At 41.3% G+C, this 23110-nt stretch overlaps 1 protein-coding gene across 2 annotated transcripts in view; it reads left to right on the forward strand.

Moving 5' to 3' along the window:
* The window catches only part of IFT57 (intraflagellar transport 57), a 71922-nt gene extending 55358 nt beyond the window's left edge, over positions 1-16564 (forward strand). Inside the window, exons 7-11 of one of the 2 annotated variants that reach the window (XM_059687901.1) lie at positions 6903-6974; positions 11529-11660; positions 13227-13289; positions 14975-15041; positions 16126-16564. In XM_059687901.1, the coding sequence (XP_059543884.1) occupies positions 6903-6974; positions 11529-11660; positions 13227-13289; positions 14975-15041; positions 16126-16304 (513 nt within the window). In that variant the 3' untranslated portion in view covers positions 16305-16564. Of the gene's footprint in view, positions 1-6902; positions 6975-11528; positions 11661-13226; positions 13290-14974; positions 15042-15830; positions 16010-16125 lie in introns of those variants that run through there. The other variant, XM_059687902.1, reaches the window with a different exon arrangement.
* The last annotated feature ends 6546 nt before the right edge of the window (positions 16565-23110 follow it).

Raw genomic sequence — 23110 nt, forward strand, 5'->3', positions numbered from 1 at the left:
AGCAGGGCCCATCAGGGGGGTTGAGGCTCTGTACCCTGTCACGCACAGAACAGGGCCAATCAGGGGGTTGGGGCACAGCCCCCTGTCACGCACAGAGCAGGGCCCATCAGGGGGTTGGGGCACCACCCTCTATCACCCACAGAGCAGGGCTGATCAGGGGGTTGGGGTGCCGCCACTCTCACACTCAGGGCAGGGCCGATGGGGAGGTTATGGCTCTACCCCATCACACACAGAGCAGGGCCCATGGGGAGTGGTTGGGGCGCCGCACCCTGTCACACACAGGGCAGGGCCGATCAGGGGCATGGGGCGCCGCACCCTGTCACACACACAGCCACAGGGCGATCAGGGGGTTTGGGCGCTGCCCCCTGTCACGCTGATCCCGGTGCTGGGAGGCATATTACCCTTTTACTATATAGGGTAGAGGCCTGGTGCACGGGTGGGTGCCAGCTGGTTTGCCCTGAAGGGTGTCCTGGATCAGGGTGGGGGTCCCCACTGGGGTGCCTGGCCAGCCTGGGTGAGGGGATGATGGCTGTTTGCAGCTGATCACACCCCCTTCAGGGTGGGGGTCCCCACTGGGGTGCCTGGCCAGTCTGGGTGAGGAGCTGAGGGCTGTTTTCAGGCTGGGGGTGACTAAAGCTCCCAATGGCTCCTTTTTTTCTGTTTTTTTTTTTTTTTTTTCTGTTTTTATTCTGGGCCAGCTTTAGCTTTGAGGCTTGGCTCCAGCTCTTAGGCCTCCGCTGCTGAAAGTAGGTTTCTGGCCTTTGCTTACAATGTTGCGATCCGGCTGGCTGAAGCCCGGCAGGTTTCTGGGGTTTTGTTTAGCTTCTATGTTTGTTACATAGTTGCTTGCAGCTCAGAGGCTTGCAGCGGCAGGCAGGGAACGTTGGAGTCCTCCGTCACTGAAGCAAGCAAGCCTCATGTTAGTTTCAAGCTGCCTGGCTGCCGGCTGCCATCTTGACTGACAGTTAATTTGCATATTGCCCTGATTAGCCAATGGGAAGGGTAGCAATCGTATGCCAATTACCATGTTTCTCTTTTATTAGATAGGATAGGATTGATTTCAGAGCAGAAGAGAGAAGGATAGAGTGAGAGAGAAACATCAATGATGAGAGAGAATCATTGATCGGATGCATGCCCCACACTGGGGCTCGAGCCCACAACCTGGAAATATGCCCTAACCAGAAATCAAACTGTGATCTCCTAGTTCATAGGTCAGTGCTCAACCACTGACCCATGCTGGCTGGGCCATTATTTTTACTTAAGATACATGTCTGCTGATGTGTGGCTCAGCTGCAACTCTACTCCAGCTGTGTCCCATATTTCTTATTCCTAGACCCAGACTGAAAGGATAACCCTATGGGACATGCCTGCTATCATGGCTGAAAGAAAGGGCAGGAGAGCTGGTGGATGCTTCTTATAGCTTCTGCATAGTCCTGGCATAGGCCATGTCCTATGCCACCATCATTCCATGACCAAAGAGAATCACATAGCTAAGGACAGCATTAGTGGAGCAGGGAACTACACTCCTCCCACCACCAGCCAGCAGATCACATAATCCTCTTAGAGAGAAGGATAGAGGTGAAAAAGAAGCATGGTATTGGTAGGACAGATACACAGACCAATGGAACAGGAGTAAGAGCCCAGAAATAAACCCACATATAATAAGGCAAATAATTGTCCACAAGAGCCAAAAACATACAATGGAGAAAAGAAAGCCTCTTTAATAAATGGTGCTGGGAAAATTGGAAAGCCATATGCAAAAGAATGAAACTAGATTGCTATTTGTCACCATACACAAAAATTAACGCAAAATGGATCAAAGGCCTAAAGGTAACACCTGAAACAATAAAATACATAGAAGAAATCATGGTTACCAAATTTGGACCTTAGTCTTAGAGAGAATTTTATGAATTTGATCTCAAAGGCAAAGAGAGTAAAAGCAAAAATTACTGAATTGGACTATATCAAACTAAAAGCTTCTGCACTGCAAAAGAGACTATCATCAAAACAAAAAGACAACCAACAGAATGGGAGAAGACATTTGCAAACAACACCTTTGATATGTCCAAAATATATAGAGACCTCATACAATTCAACAACAAAAACAAACAATCTAATTAAAATGGACAGAGGACCTGAACAGATATATACAATGGATTAATACTGCCATTTACAACAACATGGATGGAACTTGAAAATATCATGCCTTATCATGAAATAAGTCAGACAGAAAAAATCCAGAACCATATGATTTTACTCATGTGGTATATAAAACTGAAAGTAACAAACAATACAAACAAACAAAAACTCATAAGTACAGCATTATGGTGGTTACCAATGGGAAAGGGGAGTGAGGGGATGGTGGAAAAGATTAAAGAGAGTCAAATATATGGTGACAGGAGACTTGACTTTGGGTGGTAAACACACACTGCAATATACAGATGATCTATCATAGAATTGTACATTTGAAACCTATATAATTTTATTAACCATTGTCATCCCAATAAATTTAAAATAAATTTTAGAAAGAAAAGCAAAAAAAGAAGAAGGGATGCATATGCCTACTTTGTGGTTATCAAAGAAAGAACGATATATGAAAGTGTGTTGTAACTTAATGGATTCTCTACTAATGTAAGGTTATCATTGTTGAACAGTTTCTTTTTACTATTACTTATTTGGGGGATCAATTCCTTACATGTCATTAAAACCCATCACTTCTTCATTCTTATCACAAACCTTTATAAAGTTTTTAACCATTTCAGTTGTAGTTTTTTTTAAAGCTGTATATTTTGCCTTTTTATATTCATGTTTTTAAAATGTTACAAAGATAGCCCTATCTGGTTTGGCTCTGTTGATAGAGTATCGGCTTGCAGACTGAAGGGTCCCAGATTTGATTTTGGTCAAGGGCACATAGGGCTCCATCCCCAGTAGGGGTTGTGCAGGAGGCAGCCGATCAATGATTCTCTCTCATCATTGATGTTTCTATCTCTCTCTCCCTCTCCTTTCCTCTCTGAAATCAATAAAAATATATTTTAAAAATAAAATGTTACAAGTATAATTATTTATATTTTCCACTATAACTATATTAAGCCTCTTTCAAGAACTTCTTGGGTATCCAGAAGGTTACTGATTTTTTTCCCTTCTGATTAAAGTGATAAAGTTCTCTTGTAGGAAATTTGGAAATTTTTGGAAAAATAAAGAAGAAATTTAAAACAACAATATTCAACTATCTATCTTAATACACACATACATATAGACATATAATATACACAAATACTAATTTTTACCAAATTGGCCACCTAATAAATATACTCTTTTGGGAATGTTTTTCCACTTTATGATATGCTGGTAGCATGTGTTTTTGTATATTATTAAATACTAGAGGCCTGGTGCACAAATTTGTGCATGGGTGGGGTCCCTTGGGGTGGCTTGTGGAGATCAGGTCCTAGCTCGCATCCCCAGCCTCGCAGCCCCGCCACTCCCCGCCTGGCACCTCACCTTGGCCTGGTGCTGTCCCTTCATCAGCTCCACCACATCGCTTGCAGGGCGATCAGCAGGGTGATTGGGCCTCTGCTTGCACCTGCCTTGACCTGGCACTGCCCGCTCACTTGCTCCACCATCCTGCTGTAGTCCCGCTCTCATCAGGGCCCATCAGGGCCGGCAGTGCCCCACTGCCAGTGCCACGTCGTCGATGTCCACATGTTCCGCACCACCCCCTGGTGGTCAGTGCACATCATAGTGAGTGGCCAAACTCCAGGTCTAACTCCGGGTCAAACGACCGCCCAAGGGGACAATTTGCATATTAGGCTTTTATTATATAGTATTTTTTGAAAACATGAATTTTACATTTTAATATGCAATACATACATAATTATGAAGTCCAACATAAAGCAAGCATTCACGCATGCACTACACTACCCAACCTGAGAATTAGGCAATTACAACACCCTGGAAGTCACCTGTGTGCTCTGCTGCTGCCCCTTCCCACCCATGGGGACCCCTGCCTCAAGGTTGTGTATTGGCAATAGCTTTTTATTGTGTGTGTGTATGTGTTCACATATATATCTCTAAACAGTATATTGCTATAGCTTGGTTTAGAGCTTTATACAAATGGTATTATACTGCATTTATACTTAGCAGTGAAATGAGTATTACAAAATAGTTTAAACTGTCCTCTACTGTTAGGTATTTAGAGATTTTTCTGCTTTTTTATCTTTACAAAGAAGTTATTCCTGTGTGTGTATACCCAATTATTTTCTTGGGAATAATTTCCAGAAATGAAATTGCTGGGTTAAAGTGTCAACACTTTTAAGGATTTTTTTATAACTGTACATCAGAAAATGTGTCCATGTTGAAGATTTTAATAAAACAAACATTCAGACTTACCTGGCAGATAATTATACCAGTACATCCTAAACAGCTTTCCATTTTAAATGGCAACAAGAAACACAAATGTCTCAGTGGCTTATCAAATTAAAAAGTGCAAAACAAACTTCCTTAGTATGTCTGACTCCCTGAAATATATTCTGTTCTGTCACAGTGCGATGTTACTATCCTCTTAGTTCCTAAGGCTAGAAACCTTAAAGACACATTCTCTCTACTTTCCACCTTCATTTCAGCCTCCCCACATTCTCCTCAGTCCTCAAGTCCTGCTAATTCTGTCTCTACCGTGTTTCTCGAATCCATTCCTTCCTTTCCATTCTTACAAACATTGCTCTGATTCAAACTCTGCTAATCTATCATGTGGACCATTATGCAGCCTCTTAACTGGTCTCCAACCTGTCTTTAGTCTCATGCCTCTCTAATATGTCCTTCATGCTGTTACTTTCTCAAAACACAGACTTGTCTTTAAAACTGATACCCCAAATCTCTGATAGCTCTCCATTATCCACATGATAAAATCCATACTCCTTAGTTAAAGCCATTGATCTAATTTAACCTCTCTCCAGCTTGTGTCCTTGAGATTCACCCTCCCCACCCAACCCAATCTAAAAACTGTGTTTTATATTCTAGCCAGCCTGGCCTACTTGCTCCCTGTATATTTTCCTATTTTCTCCATGTACTTGTTTCTCCATCAGCCTACAATATTCCTCCTCTTCTATCCTCCCTGTTGAAATGCTACTCATGCTTCAAGGTTCCACTGAAATGCCAGCTTCTCCATGGAGTTTAACGTCAATGTAAGTTATCATAGTTATACATAGATGAGTCAGGCATGCTTGTGTCTCTTGAAGTACTTTGAATGTCAAATTGTGAAGACAATATTTTATTTGCTGCATAGAAAATGCTGGGTAGAAAAAGCAGAACACCAACTATTTTAAATACATCACTTACAATAAATAAAAAAACAAAAGTGTGTTTGTGTATATGTATATATGGACAGATACAGAGACTGATAGGAATACTTGAGTTACAATTCTTTTTGGAATCAGGCAGGATGAGTACTTTTAAAAAATTAATTATAGAATTATACTCATCAGGTTTATTTTATCTGTGAAGATGCTTGCTTGGACTTTAACAGATGTCTACTTTGAGACTTAACACCCATTTGGTCCAGCTGCAGGAGGCCAGCCTTTTGAGCCTCTTCCCTGTTCCAGTGTTGACTGCTGAGTTGGAGGGGCCTGTTCCTTGCCAGATCTATCTAGTCAAAGTGACAGGCGGTGTACAGTCCCTGAACCATAAAAGGAAAACACTGCACTAGATGACTGTTAAATGGATGAGTAGATGATCTGTAAGGTCCTTTCCAGCTTTCATATTCTGAGATACCTTTTGATCATGAGACAGAAAAATGCTTAAGGACAAAGGAAAGTACTGATTTGTTCTCTCTTCTAGCACCTTCACTGATGTCAAGTAGCCAGGTGTTCTTTTTATTAACTCTGAACTGCCAAAATGTACTGTGTGGGGATTTAGTACATTTGGCTTCGGACCCAGGTGTATCACTACCTGTGTGGCCTGGGCATGCCACTTTCTGTCATCGGGCCTCTATTTGCTTATCAGAGAAATGATAAAGGTGAGAGTAGATGCTCTGTGTGGTTCTTTGCAGCTTTCCTATAATTTTATAACTGGTATGTGTAATGTGCCCAAGGATTTTTTACCCTATAATCACTTTCCCATATTTCAAAGTTAAGAAATCAGAATGGGACTAGTCACAAAATACTTTTCTCTTCAAAAAATACTGTAGATAGCAAAGTGGAGTGGGTATAGGTGATAGAGGAGTATCTTGGTTCCATCACTTGACCTTAGTATAATATTTGTTCTCTTATAGTGGGTATTTCTCAAGTCTTAAAATTACTACCTGTGGTAAGGTAAACCAAAAATTTTAAAGATACCTTGTAGGAAATTAAGATTTTGGAGTATGTTTCAAATATGCACACTAATTCAGTCAGTCTAGTAGTAGTACAAAATATCTCAAAAATATATGAACTCTAAATCATTATAGACTTTCTTTCTTAAGACAGACTCCAAAGTCTTACTGAAAAAGAGGGCCCCATTTTATTTCCAAGGGACAAGCTAATATTAGATATATGAGTCTTGATTCCAGCATTGCTTCTAGCAAACATAATTGTTACTGCTTAAACAAGTATTTCTTTTCTAGTAATTAGATTCCTTTTTCATTTTGATGGATAGTCATAAATATTAACCACCAACAGTGCAGGAATAATTTACATTCAAATTGTCAGACATCACTCTGTGAACACATAAAATAATTTATACTTATTTAGAACCTTTTATTCTACAGTGTTCTATATGTATTTCTTTATAATCTGATTGCAATCTATATATAGGACTCCCACCTGAAATAAGGCAGCAACCAAAGTATTTAAAATAAAGTATACAACTTCAAAAAAAGTAGACAAAAGAAAGAAATGTTTTTCATTTGTTCCTATATGCTCTTATGCCTATAGGATTGGAGAATCCATGTTGACCAAATGCACCAGCACAAAAGTGGAATTGAATCTGCTCTAAAGGAGACCAAGGTATGTGAATATATGTTGACTCTTCTGTGGAACACCTATTAAGGAAGAACATGAAAGAAAAAAGACACAAATTTTGCCCTTTAGGAGCTTACTGATTTGAATGTATCATATTAATTTCCACAGCCCTAAACACTTAAACCAACTCAAGAAAGGTAACTTTATATAAAAGTGGTATATATATTATATTACATATATTAGATATATAGTTAATATATCTATATCTGTCTATATATATAATAATAAAAGCATAATATGCTAATTATACTGGACATCCTTCCTTCCTGGACATTCTTCCTTCCAGACAAAGCCGCGGCGAGCGGGGGCCGAGGCAGAGGCAGCAGAGGTCCCTGGCCACGGCGGCCGGCAACAGACAGGGGCCGAGGCAGAGGCGGCCACTGCAGTGTCAGGGGCCAAGGCCCTTGCACAAATTTTGTGCATTGGACCTCCAATATATATATATATATATATAAATAAAAGACAAACATGCAAATTGACCATAACTTCGCTATGCCTTAAGCCATGCCCACCAGCCTATCAGAGCGACTATATGCAAATTAACCCAACCAAGATGGCACCGGCAGCCACGGAGCTGGAGCGAGCAGGAAGCCAAGCTTCCCGCCTGCCATGGGGCTCTGAGCTCCACTGAAGGCAACAAAGTTTCAATTATAGAAGGTAAATAAATCCCAGAAGAAAAAGAAAAAGAAAAAAAGGAGAGGTTGGGAGCTTCTGTCGCTGGAGGGTTTGGCCAGCCTGAAAACCGCCCTCAGCCCCTCACCCAGACTGGCCAGGCACCCCAGAGGGGACCCTCCACACTAAAGGGGGTGTGGCTAGCCTGCAAACAGCCATCAGCCCCTACCCAGGCTGGCCAGGCACCCCAGTGGGACCCCCACCCTGATCCGGGACACCCTTCAGGGCAAACCAGCCGGCCCCCTCCCGTGCACCAGGCCTCTATCCTATATAATAAAAGGGTAATATGCAAATTGACCCTAACAGCAGAAGGACTGGGAATGACTGGTCACTATGACACACACTGACCACCAGGGGCAAGACGCTCAATGCAGGAGCTGCCCTCTGGTGGTCAGTGCGCTTCCACATGGGGGAGCTCTGCTCCGCCACAAGCCAGGCTGATGGCTGCCAGTACAGCGGTGGTGGTGGGAGCCTCTCTCGCCTCCTCACCAGCACTAAGGATGTCAGACTGCAGCTTAGGCCTGCTCACCACTGGCAAATGGACATCCCCTGAGGGCTGCCGGGCTGCCAGAGGGATGTCTGATTGCCAGCTTGGGCCAATCCCCTGGGGAGCGGGCCTAAGCCAGCAGGTGGTCATCCTCTGAGGGGTCCCAGACTGTGAGAGGGCACAGGCCGGGCTGAGGCCCCCCCCCCAGTGCACAAATTTTTGTGCACCGGGCCTCTAGTATATATATAAAGCCTAATATAATAAATGCCTAATATGCAAAGTGTCCAGTCATCGGTTTGCCAATCAACCAGTCAAAGCATAATATGCCAATGATATGCTAAGGCCACTCAACCGCTCGCTATGATGTGCGCTGAAGGGACAGACAGTTGACCAGTAGGCCAGTTGCTATGACATGTGTTGACATTTATCAGTCAGGGGACAGATACTCTGACCGATAGGTTAGCTTGCTGCTGAGGTCCAGCCAATTGGGACTGAGTGAGATCGGCCGGACGTGCCCTGGAGCCCTCCCACGGTCCCTCCCTGGCTGGCCAATCTCCCACGTCCCTCCCCAGCCCCGATCGTGGGTAGGTGGGAGGTAATCAACCAGACCATCTACACTAATAAAAGAGAAAAATGGTAATTGGCGTACAGCGCTACCCTTTTCATTGGCTAATCAGGGCTATATGCAAATTAACTGCCAACTAAGATGGCAGTTAACTGCCAACAAAGATGGCAGCTAATTTGCATATGTAGGCACAATGCAGGGAGGCGAAAGGGAAAGCAGGAAGAAGCCCCCTGCCACTGACAGTGATCGGAAACCCAGGGGGGAGCTAAGAGCTGGGGTCAGGGCAAAGGCGGCCCTGGGGCTGCCTTTGCCCTGCCCCCCAGCCATGATCGGAGAATCAGGCACCTTTGCCGCCCTGGCCAGTGATAGCAGGAAGTAGGGATGGAGCCAGCGATGAGAGCTGGGCACGGTCGAAGCTGGCAGTCCCGGGAGCTAGGGGTCCCTTGCCTGGGCCTAAAGCGGAGCCCACGATTGCGGGACCGCTGCAGCTGCGGGTCCCCGCTGCCTGAGCCGGACGCCTCAGCCAGAGGCGTCTTGCAGGGGCAGGGGCGGAGCCCATGCGATCGCGGCGCCCCCCGCTGCCATTGCGGGTCCCCGCTGCCCGGGCCTGACGCCTAGGCCAGAGGCGTTAGGCCTGGGCAGGGCAGAGCCTGCAACCGCGGGGAGCTGGGGGTCCCCTGCCCAGGCCTAACGCCTCGGCCAGAGGTGTTACGCCTGGGCAGGGGCAGAGCGGGAGATCGCGGGGAGCTGGGAGTCCCCTGCTCAAGCCTAATGCCTCGGCCAGAGGTGTTAGGCCTGGGCAGGGGCGGAGCCTGCAACCGCGGGGGGCTGGGGATCCCCTGCCCAGGCCTAACACCTCTGCCGGAGGCCTCAGGCCTGGTCAAGGGGCCGATCCGGTGATTGGTGATCGGAGGGTGATGAGGGTCAACTCCTCTGGCCGAGGCATCAGGCCTGGGCGGGGGGCTGAGCCGGGGATTGGGGGGATATGATGGTCCCCTTGCCCAGGCCTGAAGCCTGGGTCAGAGGCATCAGGCTTGGGCGGGGGGCGGAGCCAGCGATCAGAGGGAGATGGGGGTCGCCTGCCCAGGCATGATTCCTGGGCCAGAGGCCTCAGGCCTGGGCGGGGGTCAGAGCCAGTGATCGGGGGGAGATGGGGGTCCCCTGTCCAAGCCTGACACCTCTGGCGGAGGCGTCAGGCCTGGGCAAGGGGCCGATCAGGCGATCAGAGGGTGATGGGGGTCTACGCCTCTGGCCGAGGCATCAGTCCTGGGCAAGGGGCAGAGCCAGCAATTGGAGGGGTCTTGGGGTCCCCTGCCCAGGCCTGACACCTGGGCCAGAGGCATCAGGCCTGGGCTGGGGGCAGAACCAGTTATGGGGGGAAATGAGGGTCCCCTGCCCAGGCCTGACACCTCTGTCAGAGGCATCAGGCCTGGGCAAGGGGCTGATCCTGCGATTGGAGGGTGATGGGGGTCAATGCCTGAGGGCTCCCAGTATGTGAGAGGGGGCAGGCTAGGCTGAGGGACACTCCACACACACACACACACACACACACACACACACACACGCACGCACACACCCAGTGCACGAATTTCGTGCACCGGGCCCCTAGTCCTATATAATAAAAGGCTAATATGCAAATTGACCGAACAGCAGAATGACTGGTCGCTATGACATGCACTGACCACCAGGGGGCAGACGCTCAATGCAGGAGCTGTCCCCTGGTGGTCAGTGTGCTCCCACAGGGGGAACTCTGCTTAGCCAGAAGCCCTGAGCCAGGCTCACTGCTGACAAGTGCAGTGGTGGTGGCAGGAGCCTCTCCCGTGGAGAGTGGGCCTAAGCCATCAGTCAGACATCCACGAAGGGCTCCCAGACTGCGAGAGGGCACAGGCCGGGCTGAGAGACAACCCCCACCGCCGAGTGCATGAATTTCGTGCCCTGGGCCTCTAGTCCTATGTAATAAAAAGCTAATATGCAAATCGACGGAATGGTGGAATGACTGGTTGCTATGACACACACTGACCACCAGGGGGCAGATGCTCAATGCAGGAACTGTCCCCTGGTGGTCAGTGTGCTCCCACAGGGGGAGCATCGTTCAACCAGAAGCCCGGCTCATGGCTGGCGAGCGCAGTCACTGTGGCGGGAGCCTCTTCCACCTCCGCGGCAGCGCTAAAGAAGTATGACTGACGGCTTAGGTCATCAACCGTCAGTCATACATCCCCCAAGGGCTCCTGGACTGTGAGAGGGCACAGGCCAGGCTGAGGGACCCCCACTGAGTGCATGAATTTCATTCACTGGGCCTCTAGTATATAGAGAAACATTTCATCATTCTTTCCTCTCTGAATCCCAAGGAATAGCAGAGTGCCAGGCCAACCAGGCTTAGAATCCACAGCTTCCCCAGGCTTACTGCCCTGCCAGAAATAGGACTTTTAGAGTATACCACAAAGAAGCAAAATTTGAATGAGAATTTGTGGGTCTCAGACTAGAGCTATGTTTAATGATCTACTTCCAACTGGACTATTCCAGCCTTGTTTGAATTGTGCTAGAAGAAAGTCATGTTATTCCCCTTACATCTATTCTAGATATGCATAGAAATGAATGAATTGACTAACACTGCCAGGTGCCAGACAGTATGGAGTTTCCTGAAAATTGACTATATTTCTTACTACAGACTACTTTTGCTATTAAAAATTTCAAACTGTCTTCTTTAGTGGTTGAGGATTTGTGGGATGGATTGAGGAAGATTTAATCCATTTTAAACTTTTTTTTGAAAAATATGTGAATTTTTTTATCTACTAAAGTCACATGGAATTTCTAGGGATTTTTGGACAAACTCCATAATGAAATTGGAAGGACTCTGGAGAAGATCGGCAGCCGAGAAAAGTACATCAATAGTCAGCTTGAGCACTTGGTTCAAGAATATCGTGCAGCTCAAGCTCAGCTGAGTGAGGTAACTTAAGAATGATATCCAGGGATTTATTCCAATTAATGACCCTAATCCTTAAGCTTGACACAGCACTTTTCGTTGGAAAATTGTGAAATGTATTTCGCAAACATCAATGCAGTATGTCCATACTTAACATTGTTGACAGCTTCTTGGAAACTGCAATTTTAAGCAAAATGATGTGTAAACAAAACCAATTTTCACAATAGGCTAATTGATGTATGGAACTATGCCATAGAAGTTAACTCTTGTTTCTATCAATTAGCTTAGGGTAAAATTGGTTAAGACCATAGTGTTCAAGAACCTATCGATGGACAACATTAAGTGAGGACTTACTGTATACTGATTCTCTGCCCACTTTAGGAAGCCCAGTGATAAAACTTGTCATTTCCATATTACATGTGATAGAAATGATCTCCTAGAAGTCTTTAAATGAATTTCTTCATTTGATTTAAATAAATGAAGGCATATATTTGGGGGAATATGACTTAGAATAGGAACAGAGGGTCAGGACACCTAGTTTTGTTTCTATCTGCTGTTAATTTACCATATGAGTGGGAGGATAAAGAATACTATGCATTTACATATGTCAGAGGGAAAAGACATTCTTGCCATAATGACTTACAACCATGTAATAAGCAATATGAGAGTGAGACACGTTCAAAGACAAGCAGTTTAATTAATGAAATGAGCAAATTTTTTAATCCTTTCAAAGTTTTAGAATTTCAACCAAAAAATGAAGCCTTCAGCCTTTGAAAACAGCAGTTATTGTCCCAGAAGTGGGGATATAAAGGCTTTCCTTTGAGATTTATGCCCCCTCCTTCCTGATGTTGAAGAAGAATAGTAAGAACTGACTTGCAAATGTCAGTTGAAGGCATTTTTTTTTTCTTTCAGCAGACAAGGTTAAGGGAGAAAAATATGGAAATAAACTTAACATACTTCTGTACTTTCAGAATTTCTCAAAGACCAAGCAGAAAGTAATCTTTACCTTTTTATTGTTATTTGTTTAATTATTTCTTCACATGCACATCTATTCATGGATATTTTTACTTTTAAAATGCTGTAAAAATATGACTAAAGCCACCATGTATCTCTCAAACTTTGCTATTAAATAATTGATTGTTAAATTAGCTCCCAAAAACATATTGCATACTGTCATACTGTTTGTTAATCCTTATTAATTGCTGATCCTGATGCTCTATTATGATTGATTTTTGTAAAACTGGTTTTCTCTGCATAGGACGCAAATTAGATCGACCAAGGGCCTCTCTCCTAAACTGTAAACTAATGGCCGAGGACAGTTTTTATTGTGAACCATGCCCGTGCCAGTTACACAGACAGTATGTGAAGGTTAAAGTAGTTCATCATTTTATAGTGCTTTATTTAAATACATGGTGCCTATTAAGGACATAAAATAACTACAGTTAAATGTCACTTCCACAAATGTGTTCACAAATGAGTGGAGGGGTTGTCACAAAATGGTATGCAGAAATAGCACACACACAGAGGTCATATTTAAGTACTCTGTTTCTGTGGTGAATTTGTCATTAAACAAAATGTTTTCTCTCTCAGGCAAGGGAGCGATACCAGCAAGGAAATGGCGGAGTGACTGAGAGGACCAGACTGCTGTCTGAGGTACATGCTGTGTGCTCTTGCAGACTCCTCCTCTATCACCTGAGCCAGCTGTTCAGAGCCCTGATGCTTTAATACTGCTACACTGCGTTGTTTCAATAATTGTTTCTGTGGCTTTGAATTTTTTCTTTAGGAGAAAATTTCTAGTTTTTTAAATCAATGAATCAATTATGTATGTATATTCTACTTGTTTCCATAAACTGCCTGAAGTTCTATTAAATTGAACATAAAACCTGCTGATAATATTAGCAAATTTATAACCTTCCTTAACTTTCTTAAACATAATGATTATAATTGATATATAGAAGAGTAGGTAGAGCATTGGCTTAAATATCTATAACAGCTTTTAATATTAGTCTTTAGATCCAAGATTTGTTTTTAGTGATTATTGATAATGTGTATGTGATACTGAGTATTTCTCTCTCTACAAATTGGGAGTGGTGTGGAACCCTTGCCTTCTGAGAACTCCTGGAAAAAAAAAATATATAGTGTATTTATTTTCATCATCTTGAAAGAGAAGTAAAACCTAATATCTATTCCCATTTTTTCACTGAAGAGCTGAGAGAGAAAAAAAATACCTTTAATAAGGTCAGTAGCCAATGTGGGACTAAAATCCAGGATTATCTTTTATTACAATCAAGTATAATTTTCACAAACTTTTCTATATAATACAGTTAAGCTTCTTTTATAGACATTATTTGAGGAGTAAATGGTTATTTTAAAATATAAAAAATATAACTTTGAAAATATTTATACTTTAATCCTGTGGAGCTTCTAGGCAAATTAAATATTATATAGAAATGAAGTGCTCACTGAGGTTGAGTAAATTAACACTTGAAGGGAGTCCAGGGAGTCATTCAATTCTTTCAGAGTGGATAGTTATCCTCAGTTGTAACATTTCAGGTACTGGAAAAAATTAATTTGCTTTACTTGGATGAATACCTTCTTCCCAAGGAAGTTTTTACTCACTGGTATGATAAAAAATAAAGCCCACTAAGTCACAATAATTATGCTTAGTTCTAGATTATATAAAAAATTTTCATTTTTTTCAAGATGGTATTTCCTACCTATATCGATGCTATTTTGGATGTTTTTTAATAATAGTTGTATAATTTTGAGTATTATGTGGAGTACAGATAAGAACCAATATGATAGCAGGGTATGCCTCTTGGAGTTCATGGTTTGGATAGAGCAGATAGAATATTTTTATACATAGCCATATGGTATACACATTATTTTTAGTGTGCTATAGAGATAAAGGTGGCATATTCTCTTATAAAACTGTAATGTTAAGAAAGATATCTTGTAGACCTTTAGAAATTCAAAATCTTTTTAGAATGTTTATACTATTTTAATTAATAACTGATTATTAGAGACTGGCAGAGTAGATGCTATGAGATAACTATAAGGTTTGAGACAAAAGTTTAGTTTTTATTATTCTGTCATATTACCACCTGAGAAAGTTAATGAGGAAGTCATTTCGTGAACTTAACGTTAGGAGCACTCTCAGAAGATAAAAAGCTTTGTATGGCTGCATACTTTTTCTTACTCAAATTATGTCCAAAATACTCCTAATATCTCTGTAGTCTTTATGTGTATATTATTTCTAAGCTTTTTAATGCAGCATTTAAAATTTTTGAAAGTTTATTAAAATTCATTGCTCATGAAAAATTTTTTTTCAATGAAAGGTTACTGAAGAACTAGAAAAGGTAAAGCAAGAAATGGAAGAAAAGGGTAGCAGTATGACTGATGGTGGTAAGTACACACTCATTTTAAGAAGAACATGAGCAAGAGAAAATGGTCGTAATAAGTAGGGAGTCTGCTTTTTAAAATGAATGTGTTAGGGAGAGAGACATGGTGCCAAAATGATAGTCAGTATACTGTTTTCCTTGTAAATCAGCTGAGAAGAGCCATTTTAACTGTATGTAGGGTTTTTTTTCTATTCAAATGAAGTAGGAAATATTTATGCACTTTGTTGTGTCAATTTAAAAAAAATATTCTGGTCTGTTTTCATCAAATGAGCTTCATTATCCCATTTCATGTACAAAAGAGCACTAAGTGTATGCCCCAATGACACACGGGCAGTGATCTGATGGCCTCTGGTTTTTTTTTCCTCTTCCCCAGTAGACCTGACTGGGCAGAGGTCAAATAGAGAAAAATTAATAATCCTTCAGTAATCATCCTCCATCATGAGCTAGTTATTTTGACCTGGCCCAGTAGTGATTGCCTAAGGCCCTTCTAGACTCTAGAAAGATTTTCTAATGGTACTAGATGCCCAATGCATGAAATTCATGCAAGGGGCTCAGCCCTCGCAGCTGCGGCTGCCTTGGCCCTCGCAGCCCCAGCTTCGTCCAGAAGGTCATCTGGACAGTTGTTTTGCTGTTTGGTCTAATTAGCATATTAGCTCTTTATTACATAGGATATACTGAGCCATCTTTCAAAAGGGGATACATAGGGGTTTTGCACTATGGTTGAATGAAGCCGTTATATCTCAAAGATAATTCTTTCTTTTCTTTTTCTTCCGCTGTATCGCTTTCCCTTCAGACATATGCACCAATTCATAAAAAAATTGAAGACATCCCTAAACCACCTGTTTAGCAACTCTTTCCATAGAAAAGACAGGAAGTTCAGCCTCAGTACTTCAAATCCTGTATCATTTCCCATCTTGTAGATCTCAGGTGGTTAAAATGCCACAGCAAAATGGTGTGAATGTCAGTAAGTTGTTGGCTGTTCTTAACCCTATTTTTGGCTTAAGACCAAGTGGGGGAAGTGTTACAACTCTGTAATATGATGCTACTCCAAATAAATATTTTTATTCCATGTTATTTTCATTCTGCAGCTCCTTTGGTAAAGATTAAACAGAGCTTAACAAAGCTGAAGCAGGAAACTGTTCAGATGGACATTAGAATCGGTGTTGTGGAACACACATTACTCCAATCACAGCTGAAGGAGAAATCAAATATGACTAGGGACATGCATGCAACAATCATCCCAGAATCTACAATGGGTTCTTATTAAAACATATCAGTGTGGTTTTCTGTGTGTGCTTCTGATTAGTTGGTTTTTTGTATCAAATCATATTACATTCGCATGTTTCAAAACACAATTATAACTCTTAAAGCATGTTCAATGAGTATTTTTATATACACACACATATTGTATCATGGTGATTATGGACGGTTAAAGCCTTTAACATGAATATGGCATTTAATAAAGTAATGAAAAATTATCACTTTCAAAGCAGATTTCATTCATCATTAAACAAGTTCAAGTCCCCACTCGGTGGTTCGTTTATCTTGTTGTTCCTGTGTAAGCCGGTGTATGTGACCCATGTTTCTGTAGCTCTCTTGCTGCTCTCACCACATGGACCTTCAACACAGCCTGACCACCTCTGCAGCGATCACAGTGCGTGTGCACCTACAGGCAGCTAACAATGGCTGTGGACTCTTTCCAATACCCATTAATCCAGTTTACTCGGTTTGCTCTGAGGGCCCCCTCTCTGCCCCATAGAACACTGAATACCTCTAATGTAGAACTTACTGTACTACATTAGGTTTTGTAGTTACTTGAAATTACGTAAGAAAAAAAGCATGAGAAAAACTTCAATGTCCTTGTTAACATTTGAATTTATTACTTATCATGGGTGTTTTGTGACTAAAGGATTTATATTTTCTATGATTTAAGGCCACCTAATCAGTAAACATTTCAGTCATGTTGACTCTTTCTGATAGTGATAAGAAGGTATGTACATCTCACTTTGTTCTGTGGTGTTGGAATAATTTTGTAGTTGAAGGAGAGACAGCAAGTCACATGCAGATCAGCATCCTAGTCCTGGTGATGGTTACACACCCTACAGAGCAGCTCTGTAGACCAGGACTTCTAAATGGCAAAATAAGCAACATTAGAGTGAGCAGATTTACAACAAAGGGAAACTGGTAGAGGAGCACAACCAGGAGATAGCCCACATGTATTTATTTAGAAAGCTCTGATGGTAAATTTTGATAGGGATACTATGTATAGAACAACAAAAATAATAAAATCCTATTCTCATCCCTTATCCTAATGTTTTCTACCTCAAAATGTTTTTTCTTAGCCTTTACTTTCTAGACATATACTTGAACACTCTTTTTCTTTCCTTCAAACTCTAGTTTAAATTTGATAAAACCAATGTATAAGTTCTGTTAGTCAAGAGGGTGGTAATCAATACAATGAAAAATAATCTGGTTTATTTAATGTATAAAGAAGAGGGGGAGTCCATCACGTGATAATAGGCAGTTTGAAAAAGTCCAAACTTTTCCCCTTTCTTTGTGGTTTTTGGGAGGAGCATAGTAAAACGGAACTTAACTATGGTCCCACAAGCTAACATTGATTCCCCTAGAGTTTATTTGCATAAGTATTGTCATAGCTAAGCAGTTTTTCGGTGAATTCAGTCAACGTAGAAGACCCTTCTAAATACATCAGAGCTCTCCATAAAATGTATGTTTGCTCAGAAGCAAATTGCGTTCTTCATTTCATGCAAACACACAGTAATCTAAGCACTCTTCCAGTGAGCAGTGTGAGCAGCCCATTTTTACTTCCTTCTCTGAAATAATACAGTTTACTCGGTTTGCTCTAAGAGCCCCCTCTCTGCCCCCATAGAACACTGAATACCTCTAATGTAGAACTTACTGTACTGCATTAAGTTTATTTTTTTTCTTCTGTCCTCTCTTGTAGATTGATCTGCTTGAGTATAGGGAGAAAGTCTTTTTCACGCCCATATTTGTAGCCAAGTGCCTGGCAGATAGTGTGAGTTAGTAAGTGGATGGCTGTTCCAGAGCATCTCAGAGCTCCTATTCTGCAGCCTGGCAAGTTTAATGACTATGAGTTTGAAACAGTTTCAAGATAGTAATTATAAATGATCGTTTTTTCCCTGTGGTGGTGGATTGGAATTGGAAACATTATTATGAACTCATGTTTTTTTCATAGATATAGGTTAATAGAAATAACTAGAAATTCATGTACACATATATACATATATTTACTTTTGTCCTCTGAAGGCCTAGAATCAGTGACAGCCCAGTAACAATGAGAATACCTAGCATTCAGATCTTGTTTTCTAAATTTTCTACTTAAAAAAAAGGAGGGTGCTTCTTAGAAAAATTACTGATTCCTAGCCTGGGGCAGAGAAAGGACAAAATGAGCCTCAAATATCTTGCTCTGTTAAAAAGTAAGGTAATGCTCAAAGAATGATGGGAAAATGGCTAAAAAAAAAAAAAATTAAGATTGAGGTATATTCCACCATCTAATCTGGGATAATTAAGCATGAAAGTAAAGGATTACAGTAATGAATTCCAACCCATAGAATAAAACAAGAAACCATGAGTCTATACAGATAGAAATAAATGAATCAATGGGAGAAGAGAAGAATCTTACAATAGAAAGACAGCTAATGTAAGAGGAATACTATATTTAGAAATAATCATCTGGCAACTACCATAGTGGTAATTGTTTTAGGCATGAGTCATCAATGGATACTAAAACTAGTAGGTAAAAGTTTAATGGAAAGCTAAATATCTACATTGTCTCAAAGTAAATTGTACACATTAAAGTAGAAAAATCCTGGCAGGCACCACTTTAACTTAGTGATCAAAAGTTAGCATCACTAGTAGTGAACAAATAGGCATCACGTGTCTCGTGAAAAGGGTACACACTTGTGTAATTACTGCTGAAAGTGCATAACCTGAATCTCATCACGGGGAAGCATCGGATGAGTCCAGTGGAAGGACACTGTAGAAAATGGTCTGTGTTCTTAGAAAACGATAATAAGGTCATGAAAAACACAAAAAAGACAGAAACTCTCTCAAATTAGAGGAGACTAAAGAGACATTATTAGATGTCCTGTGCCAGAAAAAAATATATTTTTTGCTGTTATGAAGGGCATTCTTGGGACAATAGGTAAAATTTGAATAAGGTCTATAGATTAATAGTAGATAAATAGATTTAATAGTGTGAAATCAGTGTTAATTTTTTATACTTGTACTGTGGTCATGTAAGAAAGTATTTAGAAACAACGTAGAATTGTGTCAGCAGTATACTCCCAAATGGTTCAGGGAAAAATGTGTGTGTGTGTGTGTGTGTGTGTGTGTTTAACACATGTATATAGAGAAAAGGAGAATGATAAAGAAAATGTGGTGAATTGTTAATATTTTGGGAATCTGGAGGAAGAATAGAAATCCATTGCACATGTAAATAATTTTTTTAAATATGTTTTTGTTGATTTCAGAGAGAGGAAGGGATAGGGCAAGAGAGAAACATCAATGATGAGAGAGAATAATTGATCAGCTGCCTCCACATGCTCTCTACCAGGGAGCTACCCCGAAACCTGGACATGTGCCCTGCCCGAGAATTGAACTGTGATCTCCTGGTTCATGGGTTGATGCTCAACCATTGAGCAACACTGGCCAGGCTCCATTGCACATTTTAAAATAATTTTTTGTAAGTCTGAAATTATTTTAAAATGTAAATCTTAAAAAATAATGGTTCTTAGAAAGTATACACTCTATATAGAAGTTAGTCTCCCTCGATTCAAATCAACTTGTTGAAGTAATATGACTTTTAAAATAAAATTATATAGCCCATTGAATACATCTTAAACGTACAATTTTATAATCACTGATTCATTGATTATAAAACCAAGTAGAAACAATTTTTTGACAATTCTAAGGAAGTTTTTTCCTACTGCCCTTAAATTTATCTATGTCAGCATTTACCATGACTTTTACACAGAAGCAAAAGTTTCTGTAAGCAGCAAATTTGGGAAATGCTGTACAAGTTTCATTTTCTTCATGCCTTCCTGCCTACATTGTGAATCTGCAGGCAGCATTATTTTTTTTTACAAATAGGTAACCATGGACTCTTAACAATGGAGAATGCAGATTTAGATAAATAAGCGTGTAAAATCAGTATACAAATCTGAGATTACTTTCCAACCTTTTATTAGAACCAGCGGACCTACTTAGGAAGATAAGAGACACATGCCACACTGATTCATAACCTCCCTTGCTTAACAAGCAGGCGGCGATCCTTGAATGGTTGGGAAACTTTGTACAGAACCTAGGATTTCATGGCCAAATGTTTTTCTTCTTAAAACACTTCTATGCCAGCTCAAAAAATTGTTTGTATTTTCTCTAAGACAGTCTTTATTACAACAATGCAGTTAAATGTAGTTAGAATACACTGCCCTATTTTGAGGTCAGCTAGCATTGTCATAGCTATATATTTTTGAAAAGTTAATGTGACCAACAACAAGTCATTAAGCCTAAATTTTTTATATTTAAAAAGGAGGAATGGCATTTTAAAGGGTAAAAGAAAACTTGGATTCAATAGATTATTGGTGTTTTTTTACAAGGTTTTTTTTGTTTTTTTGTTTTTTTTGTTTTTTTTTACAGGAGAGAGGAGAGCAAGAACCATGCTCATCTTAATGTCTCCTAAATTACATATCTCAAGTATCTGTGATTCGCTGACTCACCATCAATGCCTTATTTCCGGGTCCCCTTAGGCCCCCTCCATGTCTTGTTCTTACACCACTAAGTAGTACTACAAGGACACCTCCAGTTGACAATCAGATCATACCTTACAGCCCACCACCTGCTCCTTCCCATCCCCCACTTGAGAAGCTGCCCAACAGTCTTAAAGCTCCATATATGTGGCCCTTTCTCTATGGGTCAGTGTAGTTAACAACTAGTTAATGGAAAGCATTCTCTAGGCTAGCAACTTCTGAAGTTCCTAACTCTGGTTGGGCATCACAATCAAATAGGAAAAAAATTTTTAACAATACCCAATTTCCCAGCACTCTACCCCCTCAGTTCTTATTAAAGAGGTTATGAGTGGGACTAGGGGGTGGTGTCAGAAATTTTAAAAAGCTCCTCTGGTGATTGCTCCAGCTAATCTAAGAATTCCTTTGAGGACCTACCCCTCTAGAAATTTTCTCTGGCTATAAGTACACAGACATAGCATCTTAGATCTGAAAATTTCTTTAAAGACGATCTAAACTAGTGTTAAAGTGTGGCCTACAGACTGTCTTAACAGCCCCACCTGGGGTGATTTTTAATAAATACCCTAGATTATTTAATACATGCTAGAGTTTGAGACATGCTAATATTAAAAACTGACACACACACACACACACACACACACACCCAAATCAATAGAAAGTGCCCCAAAAGGTTAGTTGGCCTGCTTACTTACAAACCAAAGTTATAAACCACATGGTTCTCTGTGCAGTTTATAGCAGTTCTGTGGGAATTTCATGTCCACAATACCTGTCACCCATTCTGTCCCACCTGCATCCCAAAGCAGTATGACACAGTCACGTTTCCAGTCAGGCCCAATGTTAATCCCCCCCCCCCATAAAGGCTTTGGCATAGAATAGTGCATGGGGAGTCCAGACACCTTGATTCCTCCCAAATATGCTAGGAACTTTCTGCATGACTTTTAGGAGAGCACTTATCCTCAGTGTCAAGATTTTTCTCCTGCAAAGTTTGGAAAAGACGAATATTTTGAATGCTTCCAGTCCCAAATTTGTGTCACTTAAATCTTTAGCAGGCTCTCCTCCACTGTTTGTAATAACTTGCAATGGAGTACCAGTTCCTAATTGCTGATTGTCAGAGATTCAGAAACTTTGAGAGCAGTTAAACTGTTGGTAGCTTAAATCCAGCCCATAATGAAAATATTTACACCATGAAAATAGGAAACCACTAAAAATTAGGGTTTAAAAAAGGCAAAAGCAAAACAGAGAGCTGATTTACCTGCATAATCCTATATAATAAAACCCTAATATGCAAATCGACTGAACAGAGGAAAGACCCGTGGCTGACACGCACTTACCACCAGGGGGCAGATGCTCAACACAGGAGCTGCCCCTTGGTGGTCAGTGCTCCGCTCAGCCAGAAGCCAGGCTCAAAGCTGGAGAGTGCAGCAGCGGTGGCAGGAGCCTCTCCCGCCTCCACTGCAGGCCGATGGGCGGCAGTAAGGAGCGAGGGGGATCCCGGACTGCGCAGGCCGAGCTGAGGGACTCCCCGGGACTGAGGGGCTCCCCGAATGCACGAATTGTGTGCATCAGGCCTCTAGTATGTATTATAATGTAACAGAGACCAGAACCAAATGTATTAAATATATAACGGAATGTTCCACCATAGTTTAAGGTAGATTATTATGGTACTAACTGAATTACATCAGATTTCCAAATTGTTCTCAAAATCGTTAAGTCTCCATTAAGCTACTCACTGTGTCACATGTACGTCCCCTGAACCATTTTATTGATGTTACTTGACTGCCTTCCTAACTAAACCCAGTTCCTTTTAGTGCTTCTCAAATCAATAGGCTAAAGCAGCCTGAGCGTCTTCCTACATGATAGACTCAAAGGTCATGCTTGTATGACTGAAAAAATGTGGAATGCACAGCTAGTTCAATTACTTGACTATAAAAAAACAACTAATTCAGTTCACTGCATCATTGATCCATTTAATTGTATAGCAGCTTCCTATTGATAATAGGAAATGTCCCTGAGCCAGCCATGCTGAAACAGAAACTGGCCAGTTTTCCACAGCCATAAATTTCAATAAGGATTCTACATAATACACAGGGACTAAAATCACAGCCAGAGTTTATTCGATTTTTTTAAAATTTCACTGACCTAATTCCCCTGCATGTGACCCAATTTCTCTTATGCTTCCTGGACTTTGTCTGTCATTAAATGTTAGCCTATACTTATGTTCATGCCTGGATGTTTTATTTCACGTAGAGATTGTGATAAATTTTAAACCATCTATTCATTGGGTTTTTGG

This window comes from Myotis daubentonii, chromosome 3 (assembly GCF_963259705.1).
Source record: "Myotis daubentonii chromosome 3, mMyoDau2.1, whole genome shotgun sequence".
Taxonomy (NCBI): Eukaryota; Metazoa; Chordata; class Mammalia; order Chiroptera; family Vespertilionidae; genus Myotis; species Myotis daubentonii.